Genomic DNA, 14178 nt, shown 5'->3' with positions numbered 1-14178 from the left:
CTTTACACCAGGGAATGAACATCCCTTGTATTGACGAATGCGAGTAAGGCTCGGTGGGCTCCAGGTCCCGTCTGCATTCAGTGGCAGCGAAAGGAGGAATGCCAAGTCCTCTGACGGATACAGAAACGCATTTGCTCCAGGCCCGCTAGATGCTGATTTGGCTATCACTACTTTTTGTGGCAGATCACTATCAGATGTACTCAAATTTTCCAACACCAAAATTTAATGGAGCCCTGTTTCGTTATTTTGTTTCGTTAAGCTTACTCGGATGAATTAGTGCTGACAGTTTTGTGTTGCAGTGTGGTGGCAACATACCTTAATTCGAACACTACGTAGTGCATTTCCGTCCGCTATGTTTACCATAACAAAGTAGCGTTCTCCCTGCCGCACCAAGTTAAACACTGACGCAACCCTCTGAACAGTACGTCCAATGCTCACGGTTCTGCATAATCTAATAAGACTGCTGCTCCATCTAGCGCCATAAACAGTTATTTTCAACAGGAGTTACACTAGCTACGTCAACAGAGGACACTAATAAGTAATTTACTGGCCTTACTTTTTAGAGGCGCTGTACCCGTCAGCTGTTCGCACCACCTGGTACAACGTTATGCGTTTTGGTTCTCAACATAAACAAGATTGTTTCCCTACACAATAACTTCGATTTTGTAGCGAAGATGAGACGAGTTTTGTGGCAGGTGGAACCCGAATTTTTAAATAGTGTTTAAATAATGTGAATAAATAAAACTAGAATTTAAAATTCATAAATGGATATATCGTACAATCAAATTATAAATACACAGGTATTCTAAACCGATATTGAGGTTAATGAGTTTTCTAACGTTCTGGAAAACAGCAACTTTTAAAGAGTCTTACCAGGTCTCATAGGCCTGGTAATTTACGTCATCATTTCCTACCCCCACCCCCTTGAAATATCTACAGCAGATCTGTGTAAGCACTCCCGACTATAAAACACTTGCATGAAGTGAACCACAGCTGTAATGTATGCAATATGGGCAAACGTGACGATAAAAAACACAGACATGGTTAAGTCATTTGTTACTCATATTAGATGACGAGTATGTTCAGCAGCTCCTCCATTGAAGACCTATTATGGATGATAATTCGGTCCCCGGACTAGCTATGAGGTCTACGAGATAGGCCTGATGATTTCACGGTGAAGATTTCAAGCACGGAAACAACCCAGTGTTGGTTGTGCACATCAAAGTAATCAGAAACTTCTCCTGCTAGATATTTCCAAATAGATAATCGGCTTTCTTCATTCTTGGCATCCCGCAATACGAAGACTCGCCGCGTGACGCCGGCTTTCTCACGGTTTTATGAAATTCTGCTATGCAAGTGAGAGACCACAGCAAAGAGACCGACACTGGACACAGGTGAGGGAAACGTATGGCAGATCATCTTTGTAAAGGGCCTGGAAAATTCTTATACGCAGCTACCCGAAGCAGATTTGACCCAATGCATGTTCACGTATGTGTTTGGGAACTTGCGCTTGTATAGACATGTATATAAAACTATCCCTGTAACAGGTCATGGAGACCCATACGATTTTGAGACTTTGAGGGTCCCACATTATCTAGATAATCGGCTCACAGATGGAGGTGAGATTGTCATCCTTACGCGGCGGGGGCCCTTTACCACCCCCCCCCCTCCAGGGAGATTCCTGGTACTCATTTCTGTTAGAGGCTGAGTCGACCCCAGGGCCATGGTGCGGCTGGAGGGATTAGGTCAATTGAAAAAGTCCACCTCATTGGGAATCGAAACCGCGACCTTCCGGCTTTTAGCATAGTGCCTCAACCAACTACGCTACCGCGAGGTAGCGTAGTTGCTGTCGCATATTTTATTAATGTTTCTTTTTTCTCTTCCTTCTATTTAACCTCCTGTTAGTTTCATACGCTTTAGTGTTCGTACATTTACAAGTTTTTCGTCGTGAAGAATATCGTGAAATTAAAAAGTTCGGTACTCCAACATAGGTACACGTAAGCGAAGGCGTTACCCAGTAACGGCTGCGTGTACTTGCTTATTAAGAATCTATTGCCTAGCAGCAAATGTTGTTTATTTTTTTTTTCGAAGTATTTTTTCCTAACGACGGGTCAATACTCCACAATATTTAGAAAACATGTGCTGCAAATTGGAGTATTTTGTATACTACAACTCTGTTTCATTCCAACCACTCTCATGCCATCAATGAGATATGTTGCTTCGTAAGCCCTGGCTGTTCTGAGTTTAATTGTTGTTTTAAGGCCGCGTCATAGCTCAAGCGGTTAGTCGCTGGCTTCCCACCGCGGCGGCCAGGGTTCGAGCCCGGGTCCGGTCAAGTGGAATTTGTGGTAGACAAAGCGGTGTTGGGGCAGATTTTCTCCGAGTACTTCGGTTTCTCCTGTGAATCTTCATTCCATCAAAGTTTCCATCATTATAATCACCCGGGGCAGGTACAATAGGCCAATCAGTGGCCGACTTGCCGAGTGGGCCCAACTGGACTCCACCCCCACTATGAGAATTAAAAAAAAAAATGTTGTTTTAGAAGGTCAGTGAATAAGCATGTCTTATTCGCCACCTTTCAATAGTTAAAATGTTTCAGAAATAATTATTACACAAATTTTAAATTGGTATGAAAATATTATGACAGTAGATTGGTTATTTATTAAGTTTGGGTCTTGGTGACACTGATATTAGTTTGAGCACAATGGGTATTGCTTCCGTAGTTTCCAGATGTGATTTTATTTATTGGCCAAGTTAGTTGGGGCACTAATGAATATAGAATTCAGTTTTGTGAAAAAGAAAATGTGGGAGCCTCGACGTCTCACAACCCTATGGCCCTTCAAGGCCTGTTACAGAGATATCTTTACCTTCATTTACTCAGTACGAATTATATAATTCTTACCGCATAGCCACAGTCGTGAATGTACTCGTACTTACTAAATTCTTATTACTTTTGAAATTACACAGGTTTCTTTGTTTTATCCTTTGTCTTCTTGCATATGTGCGTTTGTTTATTCTTTGCTCTTTTTTGTCTTATATTTTGCCTTTGGTCTGTTGAGTAAGCACATAAATTAATAAAGAATTGAACTGAATTACGCACTACTTATGAGGTTAATGGAACCCCCCTATTTTCAATTTAGATATGTCATGATTGCGATAAAACGGATTGTTGGATAATTTAAGGACGGTTTCGTAATTCTTCAATTATGCAGAGTCATAGGCTATGGGATGTAAATGATGAATTCTAACTAATATGGAAGAAAGCGGTCTTCACTTATTTGAAGGTACTGTTGCAACAACTGAGAGCCGGAATAGCATAGTCAGTATCGGTTGGTATAGTGACTGGCTACGGGCTGGATGACTAAGGGGTCGGAGTTTTAGTTCCGGTGCGAGCAAGAATTTTGATCTCTCCATGTCGTCAAGACTGGCTCTAAGGCCCACCCAGCCTCCTATCCAGTGGGTACCGGCGACTCTTTCCTCGGGGGTAAAGCGTCCGGGTCGTGAAGCTAACCACTACCCTGTAGCTGGTGCCGAAGTCAAGAAGATGTGGATCGATACATCCACTCCCCATACATCTTCATGGCGTAGAGCTTAATTAGTTAAGCACAGGGACAAGTTCATCTTTTTTTTTTCCTTGGTACTACAGCCCCAGGGGTCCTAGGCCTACCTCCATGAACTTCTCCGTTCACTTCGGTTTTTCTAGATCTTACACATTCGGTAGGACTCCTTGGGCGGGTGATCAGCTCGTCACAAGGTCTCTACCTGTAGACAAACAAAAAAAAAAGACACACAAACATCCATGCCCTGAGTGAGATTCGAACCCACGATCCCGGGTTCCGAGCGAGCGAAGACAGTGCATGCCCAACTTGACCTTTACCTTTAGTATTTTAACATTTGTTTGGAGGAAGTGAAGAAGTTTACGATAATTTTCAGTTAGAATAATCGGATTTCCTGGCGAAATTCAAATCTAGGACCTCTCAGATACGAAGAACTAATCCTAATGACAACACACAATCTTCGCTACCGAATGAGCCATTCTCGACTGGATCAAGAGCATCAGGAGCACAATCAAGAGCGCGGATCAACACAACGAGGCCACCCTCCCTCTTTCTCTGCAGCAAACTTTGTACGTTTGAACGAAGTTCTCTGCAGCGAAGCTAGATCAGTCAGTCCGCGTCAGTCTGTTCAGCGAAATGAGCATGAGTGCGCCTGGTAGCCCAGAGCTGTTGGACGTAAGTGACGTTCTGCGCTTTTATACCATTAATTTAAATATAAACACTGATATACAGGGGCTGTACTCTCACGAATGGAATCTGTTTCTTCACGATGTGTATGTGTGAACGTATGATGGAAAGGTTTTATTTTGTTGCCTTCCGAAGTATTTAATTTACGTTGTTTACATTTCATATTAGAGGTCTACACTAAATCTTTTGGAAAAAAGAATTATTTTGACTCCTATCGGTGAGGTCATTGGATTTTTTTTCAATTGACCTAATCCTTCCTCCCGCACTATGACCCTGGGTTCGACTCAACCTCTAACAGAAATGAGTACCAGGAATTAATTAAATAATTTTCCTGGGGAGTAAAGTGCGGCCGGCGCGTTAGGCTGACAACCTTACCGCCATCTTTGAGCCGATTGTCTAAATAATGTGGGAGCCTCAACGTCTCACAACCCTACGGGCCTTCACGGCCTGTTACAGGGATAGCTTTGCTTTCTTTTTTTTTTTACCTATCGGTGTATAGCGTTGTATTGTATTGTATTACATACAATTCAAATAAGACGTCATAAAGTTTTATCAAAATGGTCTCATTGTACAAAGAAATTCGGACGTAACACAAAATATAGACCTTATTATGAGCCCCTTGTCGCTACTTCAAGCATGTTCTCGGGTTCGGGTATGAATATATTATACAAATAGTAGCGTAGAGTAGAAAATGGCTGGTCCTCCACTTTCTGGGTTGGACAGAGGGCTAGAAGCCCCTCATGGAATGTGTTTACATGTACGTATTTATTGCTGATCAGCTTTGTGAACAAGATGGTTAGGCGTACAAATGGTTCTACGCAATGCTGCATCTTTACTTTTAATTAGTTTTGCATTCCGTGGATTTTGTTTGCGATAGTCATTAAGGCCAATGAGAAATGTAGTCTGAAAGCGCGCATCTGGAAACTCCGTATTCTGCAAACTTATTTATACAAATGTGTCTACAGAATTTCACAGAACTATACCTACGTTGTAGTCTGTTCAGATTAACGCAGTTAATTTCAATTAATTATTCAGTCTTACGTGGTGAATAAAATGGTGGAGGTGGGGCACCTTAGTAAAGTAGGTGCTTCGTGCTGATCGACAGGAGTTTAATTCCCGGCAGGGAGTTAGGGATTTTTCTCTTCGCCAACGTTGTGTCCAAATCGACATGACCTATCAAGCATTTTGTCCGTTGGGTAATAGGGATTCTTTCACTTTGGAGGACGGGGAGAACGGCCGAATTCTGAAGCTGACCACACATCTGAGGTCTAGGTTGAATGGAGCTTTACGTCTATGTTCCCTATACGCCGCCATGGCTTAGTACTGAGGCACAGGGTAACCTTATCTTGATCTCGTCACTGAGTGAAATGCAAAAAGGTGTGGCAAAAGTCAAGAGCTAGGTAATTCCGAGATCCGACCCAGCGGATCGATCTCTACGTCATTTGACGATGCCGTTTCAGCTAGAGCATTTATTTAGCATTGTGTGAGACGAGAGAAGGATTTTCCTTCTAGTAAATTACATTCCCGGAAAATGGTCTTTCGTAACCGAAACATGTCGGCATTTTAACAACATATAATCAGTACAAGAAAATAAATTATATATATTTTGATGGTAATTTACATCATGTCCAAAAATTTAAAACTCTTTGCTTTAATGTCATTATATAAAGTAACCGCAAACAATAAAAACAAAAGAGGCGTAAGTAACTGGTCATCATATTATGCAGATGTACAAGGTGCGACAGTTTAATTCCAGGAATGGCCCTGTGAAAACAAAATTTGCTTACCTGTGCACTAGCGGCTGCTGTCGCCTTCAGAATACTCTCCTTGTGATGCTATGTACTTCGTGAGACGATGGTGCCACTGCCGGAAACAGCCTTGGAAATCGTTTTCCAGAACACCCACAGTAACGTGATCACGTTAAGCTGGATATCAGGAATGTCAGAAAATCTTTGTCCCATCAGCGATTTTTTTTTTTAATTTTGGAAACAGCCAAAAATCGCAGGGGCTAAGTCAGGTGAATAAGGTGGATGGTCCATTTTTGTAATTGATTTCTTCGCCAGGAACTCGCGAACTCTTAATGCATCATGCGCAGAGGCTCACGGCGGAGAATCCACTTGTCATGCCAGAGTTCGGGTCTTTTCTTCCGAACAGATTCCCATAACCTTGTCAGCACTTCCAAGTAACACTGTTGATTCACCGCTTGTCCTTGCGGAATTAATTCGTAGCGAACTATCCCCTTATGATAAAAGAAACACACAAGCATGGTCTTGAACTGCGAGTGAGACATGCCTGCTTTATTCGAACGAGGTGAATTCTGTGTCTTCCACTGCATGCTCTGGAATTTTGTTTCCGGGTCGTATTGAAGATACCGCGTTTCATCACGGATAATGACCCTATCAGACATCTCTGCATTGTGTAAAAGATAAGATGAAATATGAAGCCAACGTTGTTTCTGGTCATCTGTCAAGATTCAAGGCACCGTCTTTGCGGAATGTTTCCTCGTTTCCAAATCATCCGTAATAATCTGTTTCCATATTCATATTCAGTTCTTCTGCTATTAGTCTCACACCCAATGTTAGATCTGGGCGCACGAATGTTCGTAATCTGTCCACATTTTCACCTGCACTTTGCGTTTTTGGCTGCCCACTTCTTGGGTCATCTTGCACATCTCGCCCTTCCTTCAACTGCCTATGTCATTCAGAAACACTAGGTTTCTTCGTAGCGTATTCGCCATAAACCATCGTTATTCGGGATAACGTTTCACTAGCACTTTTAGCAAACTTCACACAAAACTTGATGTTTATCCACTGCTCCAGATTCTCGTCACTCATTTTCCCGCCAACAGTATACCGCGGACACGCGCTGCTTCCTCTACTGCTTGGGAACGAACTACTCATTTGGTTTGCCTCTCATGTAGACGCAAGAAGGAATATATCCAAACGTGCTTGGGTACATGAGTTTGCCTGACTCAACGCCCCAGCGACAAGATGCGGCGACTCCGGGAATTAAATTGTCGCACCATATAGACCTGCCTTATCTGTACGTAAGTTTTCCGAGCATCCTAGTTTCTGCTTCCTTGTATAGTAGAATATAATTCCACATTTTGGATTTGAGCACCCATAAGGTGGACTATTATATTTTGCCCACAGTGATGCACTTTATTTTTCCAAAGACGAGGCGAGGGAAGAGAAATATATTCCAAGTCCTCTTGCAGTGGGTTTACGTAGTCTCGAACTTGAGACTTTCTGCTCCTTGCCCCTAGACTAACCCTTTCCTGTGGAAAACTTTTGTGATGTCGGTGATGAATCATAAGGATCAGCTGACATATCACCTGTTCAATAAAGACATTGTAGGCCTGTCATGGAATTATATGCCAGATAGGCAATCACGTTTAAAAGCATAGCATACATAGGTTTGTTTACCGGCGCCGCCTCTATACGTAGTGTATACACTATCGTTTCAAGCCTTCTCCAAGCTGGTATAATATAGCCTATTTTTAGTGGTCTAATCTCCAGAGTGAGCAATTCGGATTTGATGGGAACATTTTCTGCGTTCCCTGCTCCTTGTCACTCCATGCGAGTGTTACTAATAACTAGGTCATTAACGAAGCAGTGGTAACTTACTTCATGTTTGTATTTCAGTATTCACAGTAATACCCCCCCCCCAAAAAAAGAGCTTGTTGGTATGGCGTTAACCCCGGAGACTTGTATTCGGGAGGTTCTCGCTTCGAATCTCTGTCGGGACACCGACCATCTTGACCGAATTTTTCGTGGTATTGCTCAATGCCTCCAGGTATATACTGGGACAGTACCTCGGTAAGACCACGACATCTTCCTTCCAAATTCTTTCCAATTCATTAGTCACCAGTCATCCTGTCATTCGACGCAATATAGTCAGAAATACTGACAGTGTCATAAAGTAAGCCACATACACATCATCAGTCAGCCTTTTCATCCATTTAGCTTATCTGCTAATCAGTAAACTAGTTAGCCACTTGTCCTGTCACTTAAAGGCACTTTCAGTTTCGCTTTAGCCACTCTTAAAATTGCCGTCCATTCTTTTCTATCTTGAGCTTTTAGTCTCCATCTCTCTCTCTCTCTCTCTCTCTTTTTTATGTCAGCGTCTACGGCTGCTAACCATCTCAACTGTGCTCTTCCAACTCCATGTATGCCTTCCGGTTTAGTGTTGGATAAACCTTATTTAGTTTCCACGGTTGCTTCCTTCGATCTGTTCGGTATATTTCTTTGGGTTTCTGAACATTTAAATTTTTTACGGGGCAGGTTTCTTAGTCCTGCGCTCAGTCTTCAATGCACCAAAGGCTTGGATTTTTTGTCGAGGTTTGCTGCCTTGGCCAAAAAATCACGTTTTAAGCTGCCGGATACTCGCCTCTCACCCCACTCTCTTCTGCTACACTCTGGACTTGCCAACAGACCATGCATCTAGAGGAGGCATTTCCAAGGTTTTTAAAAGTCACATTTATTGGGATCAATGTTCTACTCTGGGATCCAAGTTAGCCTTCGGCCCCACTTAATCAGTTACACGGCTACTTTGCTTTCTTGAAAAATAAGAAGAAGAAGAAAAAGAAGAAGAAGAAGGATACTGCTGTATTTTTCCAACAAACGAATAATGTGTTTACAGAACCCTCTGAATGGAACCTGCTGTAACAAAACGGTAGAGGTAGTAGAACCAATTAGAAATGACAGCAGTGTATGAAATATGAGTATAACGCCATCCTCATTCGCCATTCGTGTCAATGTTCCATTTATCTTAACGTCCTCATTTTCTTTTGTTTCGTATGTGGGAGGTCAGTGGTTCGAATTTCGGCCCGAAAACAAGCTCTCCTGACTGGGATTTCTGTGGTGTGCCTCACTTGTTCCGGCAAAATGGTCTAGTAAAGATAAAGGTAAAGTTGCCCCTGTGCTTAATTAATTAAACACTATTCCATGAAGGCATATGAGGGAGTGGATGTATAGATCCACACTTTCTTGGCCCTTGCAATAGTTGGAGGTGAGTGATAAACTCCACGCTCCGGCAGCTTTAAACCCGGAAAAAAACCCCTGGTACCCATTGGATACTTTTAAAACGATAAGCAACCATGTATTCCCAAATTCATGATTCATGGTCATCTACCTAGTCTCTATAATGTGAAAGCATCATCAGTTACATAAAATATCCCTCCTTTTCTCGGTGCTACAATTCGATTCGAGCCTTGGTTTCTCGTATATTAAGAGTTCCCTTCATCAGTATCGGGGCAAGCGGGAGGACTCCTTAAATGCAAATCAGATCATGTGAAGCTTCTGCCATGAGAATGGCAGTTTCTTCATGTTGCTACAGCTCCATTAGAGCCTTGGTGTCCTGTGCTGTGGGGGGTTCTTTAACTCAGTGGCATGACCTCACAAGATCATCACAAAGTCTGTGCTGTCACAGGGCAGATAATCTGGTAAACATCGATGACCCGAGCGGAATTCTAAAGCGTGTTGATAGGGTTTGTGCGCGTGAACTGACGCTATCCGCCACGATAGTGTTCATCGTGCATGAAGAAAATGACAAACACAATTTAATTTGCCTGTAAAGTTGTTTAAGATTCATATATAAAAAGTTCGTGCGTTTAATCTCCTTTTAACTAATGGACAGATGTGTGAGATTTTATGTTTGTACGGTTTTCATGTGTATAATTCCCAGAAGTTCGGATCTGGCAAAACAAGGAATGTAAATATGTGGAATAATATTTATAACAGTTATCAACAATTCTATGCAAATTATGGACTAAGCTAAAATTATAACTTTTTTTCCAAACATATCAAAAACCACGCCATGTCACGGTAGCGAATTGTGCTTGGAAGTAAAGCCTTTCTCTGACATTTTTGCACCTCTCATGTAAAGTCTGCCATACATTCGTGTATACTTGCGATCATCTGGAAACAGAAGGCCATGAAAATATTAAGTTGTAATGGAGATGAAGTGGTAAATTGGGGGACATTACGTAACCAGGGACATTGTGATTTACGCGGGTTGTGTAGTATTGTATGGGAAGTGGATTCAAGGTCATGCAGCCTGGATAGGGGCAAAACAATATCATATATAATTTTAGCGAGGAAACATTTTAGAAACGCATTATTTGGAAGATCTTAGGAGTAGATGGGGAAATAGCATTAAGTTGGTTTGAGTAAATATGTTATGGCGTGAATGCAACTGGCTCAGGATTGTGTTAAATGACGGACTGTGATAAGTTCGTTATCATTGTTAGCTTTTGGGTTCTACTACGAGATGGAAAATATTGCAACGTAGTCTTATATCGAAAATCTTTAACCTTTCAATGCTTAATTTTTATATTTTAACTTGTGGACCGTGTCTGTGGGTACTGCACGTTCGGTGAACCGTGTTTCGTTGTTTGGCCATCGGCACGCCGTAGGCTGTTTGTCATCATTGCACGTCTTCGAGGAGAAATCCATACGGCCACTGTTTCGTCTTGATCTTCTTGATGCAGATCTCTGCTAGGGAGGATGGGCTGTGGCACTTTACACATGCGACAGCGTGATTTCATGAGGAAGTTGTTGGACACTCAACCAGGTAACCAGCCAGCCTGGCAGGCAGTCTGCCAGTTAATGACCCTTTTATTCCCCCTAACGGGTTGATGTATCCGTAACGCTCTAGATTTATATACCGGAGATACTAGGTTCGAATCTTGGCCGGGATACCGGCTATCCTAAATAAAGTTTTTCGTGTTTTTTTTTCTGTCACTTGAGAAAAATGCTGGTCCAGTGTCTCGATTCGGCAACGACCACTTTCTTCCAAATTATTCCCAATTCTTTATTCACCAGTCATCCTACCATCTGGCGCCATATAGCTTGAGATACTGACAGTGCCATAAAATAAACCACACACACAGATGATGCTGTCAGCTAGTCAATCAACCAGTTAGCCAGCCACACAGTTAATCAGCCAGGCAAAGCAACCTCTCAGCCAGTTAGCCACCCATGCAGTTATGCAGCCATTCAGCCAACCAGTCAGTCATTGCACAATTTATCAGCCAGCCAGCTACTTAGGTAGTCAGCCACAGAGCCAAGTAGGCAGTCAGGCAATTAGTCTGCCAGCCATTCATTATACCTGGGCAATGCTGATTCCATATCATCTCTGCCAGTGGCAGGACAACCATATGTTTCCTGACTGTATTGTACTCCATAATCATTGATCCTTAATCTTTGACATTATATAAACTCAAAAAAATATAAGGCAGAAATTGAATATTGTAAATTATCTGCATTGTTTTTGTTGCTGAAACTGTTTGTAATATTTCAGATAAAGATGAAGGTTAATGAAAGAACACTTTGTACAATACAGTATGTAAGACTGGCAGGTAGTAACTGTGAATAGGGATGAAGACAGTTCTGGGAATTGGAATCAATTCTTATCAGACTAGAATTAAATTAATAGTTTCAACTAGAAAAAAAGAGCTTTGTTTTCATTTGATTTTAATTTAGTGTGAAATGTCAGCTTTACATTTTTGAATTTGTAATTTCCAAAGTGTAATTTTTTTTTTCAGGTTACAACGGATGATATCACAGATCCATTGTGTTCATCTGTCTCTCCTGTACAGCTGCATTTTGAGGACATCACATCTGCAGCATTCAAAATAAAGTCTGGTGTCCTAGTCACACCATGCATGGTGAGTGCCTGTAAAATTTGGAATGCTCTATTTTATGTTACATATTCAGATGACTTGATGATTTAGAGAAGTGGTTCCATACCTTTACTCTTCACAGACCAATAAAACAGGAGTGCTTTTCTGTGGATCTCTGCACTACCTATCTCACATTTTATGGTAAAATAATAATCTCCCAATCTAATTATTGTCATTATTACTTCTAAATATATTCATATATTATATACCATTAATTATAGTTTTAGAATGGGGTACTGAAATCTGAGAGATGTCATGTTGCTCGCGTTGATCATTCACAATTACAATTTAAATATGGGAAAATGGAACAACTAATTTATTGGATGTGTCCATCTCATAAGAACTTGGGATTTGTAGCACAGCTCGGCCTCCCCCTTTCTGAGGGCTATGGTGACTGACACTAAAAATCCAAGGGTTCTTCATCATCATTTGACTGGTGGCGCTATCTGGGTTTGATGTAAGTAAAGGGAGAGAGAACAAGAAGCAGTCATATTCGTCATAAGCAAATTGCTGAAAGTATGTACAAGAAAACTGAGGGAGATAATTTATTGTGAAATAGTAATTTGTGGGTCCACAGTGGCCCATGGGCCAGCTGTAGAAAAACGCTCATCAAAGGTTAATTGAATTGAATTTAATTGAATTTATTTACATTCTATAAATCCTAAGCAGGTTAGTACCTTTGGATGGAGAACTGCTGGACTCCACTTCCAAAAGACAGAATCAGGACTTGCAAGCTGCGATTTCATTTATATTGCATGTCATCTGAATTCATCGCCTCTGGGAATACTTTAAACAGTTTTGTTTTGACACAACATTACAATTATATTCAGTGGATATTTTAAACATCAAGAAACACGTTATTCAATAAATCAGATGAGGAGGGATGCCAATATGAAAGGTAACAAGATTGAAATTGTGCAATATGTACCAAAATGCACACATTGGTAGATTCCAAAACACACATAGTTTATTTGTTTACTCATTCTGCATATTCTTCGCTCTTTTAAAATTCTTGGTGCTCCTGTTTGTTCCAAACAGGGCCTTTCTTCAATGGCCCTGCGCTCACTTTGTGTATTTTTTCCATTATATGATGGAACTAACTCTGCTCCCTGAGAAGAATATTTATGTTGCAGTGTGTAGAGCTTTGAAGCTAAAAGACTCTTTGGTATGGTTACTTTGGTTACTATGAGTAATATTACAATGGTTTTTATTGCTTACTATTGTTACATTGGTTTCTGTGCACTTTGGAATTTATGCTAGTAATAGTAATAACTACATTTCATCAATAACTCTGCAGTGGTTCTCAACTTGGAACATGTAAATGGACAGACAGGTATGGCATGACCTGCCCTATATGCATTTCTCTTGATTTGCAGACATTATGTTCACATCATGAGAAGAATATGTAATAATATGGCAAGATCTGTTACATAATTATATTCAAGAAGAAACATATGAAATAAATAACATGGCAACAATTGTTAGATAGATCATATTAATGAAAACTTTGAGAAAAATAATGCAAGAATTATTATTCTAAACCTATGAGGGTGATGAAAACATTACTAAAAGAATAAGAGGAATAGTGGATGAAGAATTAGGTGCCTTCCTGCAGTTACTTTACTTAATATGGAAATAATTCATCATGCATGAACTGTCAAAAGAAAACAACTACTTTAATTATTCATGATCAGAAATAGCATATGCACATACTGTGTAGACCTATTACTTACTGTACCAGTTATTCTCAATAATAGACTAAGCTATTTTGTAGAGTTGCATCCAGCCTGTGCAACCATACAGATAATCACAGTATACCATCGAAGAAACAATAAGATAGGTTTGGCTCCACAACAGGTCTTTGTCTTATACTTACTTACTTACTCATGGAGCTGAGCCCTTCTGGAGGAGCCGCCAATTCTGCAGCTACTCAAGAATTTCCCAGCATTTTATGGAACCAAAAGGTTCATGACTGTGTTCACAAGAGCTCTCCATGGGACCTTATCCTAAGCCAGATCAATCCAATCAATAACATCCCATCCCATCTCCCTAAGATCCATTTTAATATTGTCCACCCACCTACGCCTTGGTCTTCACAATGGTCTCTTTCCTTCTTGCATTCCCACCAGTATACTATACGCATTCTTTGTCTCCCCCATTCGTGCTACATGTCCTGTCCACCTCATCCTCCTTGACTTGATCATTCTAATTATGCTTGGAGAAGAGTACAAGTTATGAAGCTCCTCATTA

General features: G+C 41.0%; 2 protein-coding genes across 6 annotated transcripts in view; one reads left to right on the top strand and one right to left on the bottom strand.

Moving 5' to 3' along the window:
- Window positions 1-399, bottom strand: part of LOC111870555 — a 116520-nt gene extending 116121 nt beyond the window's left edge. The window contains exon 1 of the mRNA XM_023862930.2: window positions 316-399. Within this exon, the coding sequence (XP_023718698.1) occupies window positions 316-363 (48 nt within the window). The 5' untranslated portion in view covers window positions 364-399. The remainder of the gene's footprint in view (window positions 1-315) is intronic.
- Window positions 400-4127: 3728 nt separating this feature from the next.
- LOC111870557 (L-threonine ammonia-lyase) overlaps window positions 4128-14178 on the top strand; it is a 22745-nt gene continuing 12694 nt past the window's right edge. The window contains exons 1-3 of one of the 5 annotated variants that reach the window (XM_033753892.1): window positions 4179-4232; window positions 9052-9150; window positions 11791-11913. In XM_033753892.1, coding sequence (XP_033609783.1) covers window positions 4194-4232; window positions 9052-9150; window positions 11791-11913 — 261 coding nt within the window. In that variant the 5' untranslated portion in view covers window positions 4179-4193. Of the gene's footprint in view, window positions 4233-7184; window positions 7291-9051; window positions 9151-10659; window positions 10818-11466; window positions 11559-11790; window positions 11914-14178 lie in introns of those variants that run through there. The other 4 variants (XM_033753891.1, XM_023862936.2, XM_023862939.2 and 1 more) reach the window with 4 other exon arrangements.

Source organism: Cryptotermes secundus, unplaced genomic scaffold (genome assembly GCF_002891405.2).
Source record: "Cryptotermes secundus unplaced genomic scaffold, Csec_1.0 scaffold117, whole genome shotgun sequence".
NCBI classification, from domain to species: Eukaryota; Metazoa; Arthropoda; class Insecta; order Blattodea; family Kalotermitidae; genus Cryptotermes; species Cryptotermes secundus.
This window is presented reverse-complemented; position numbering and strand designations above follow the sequence as displayed.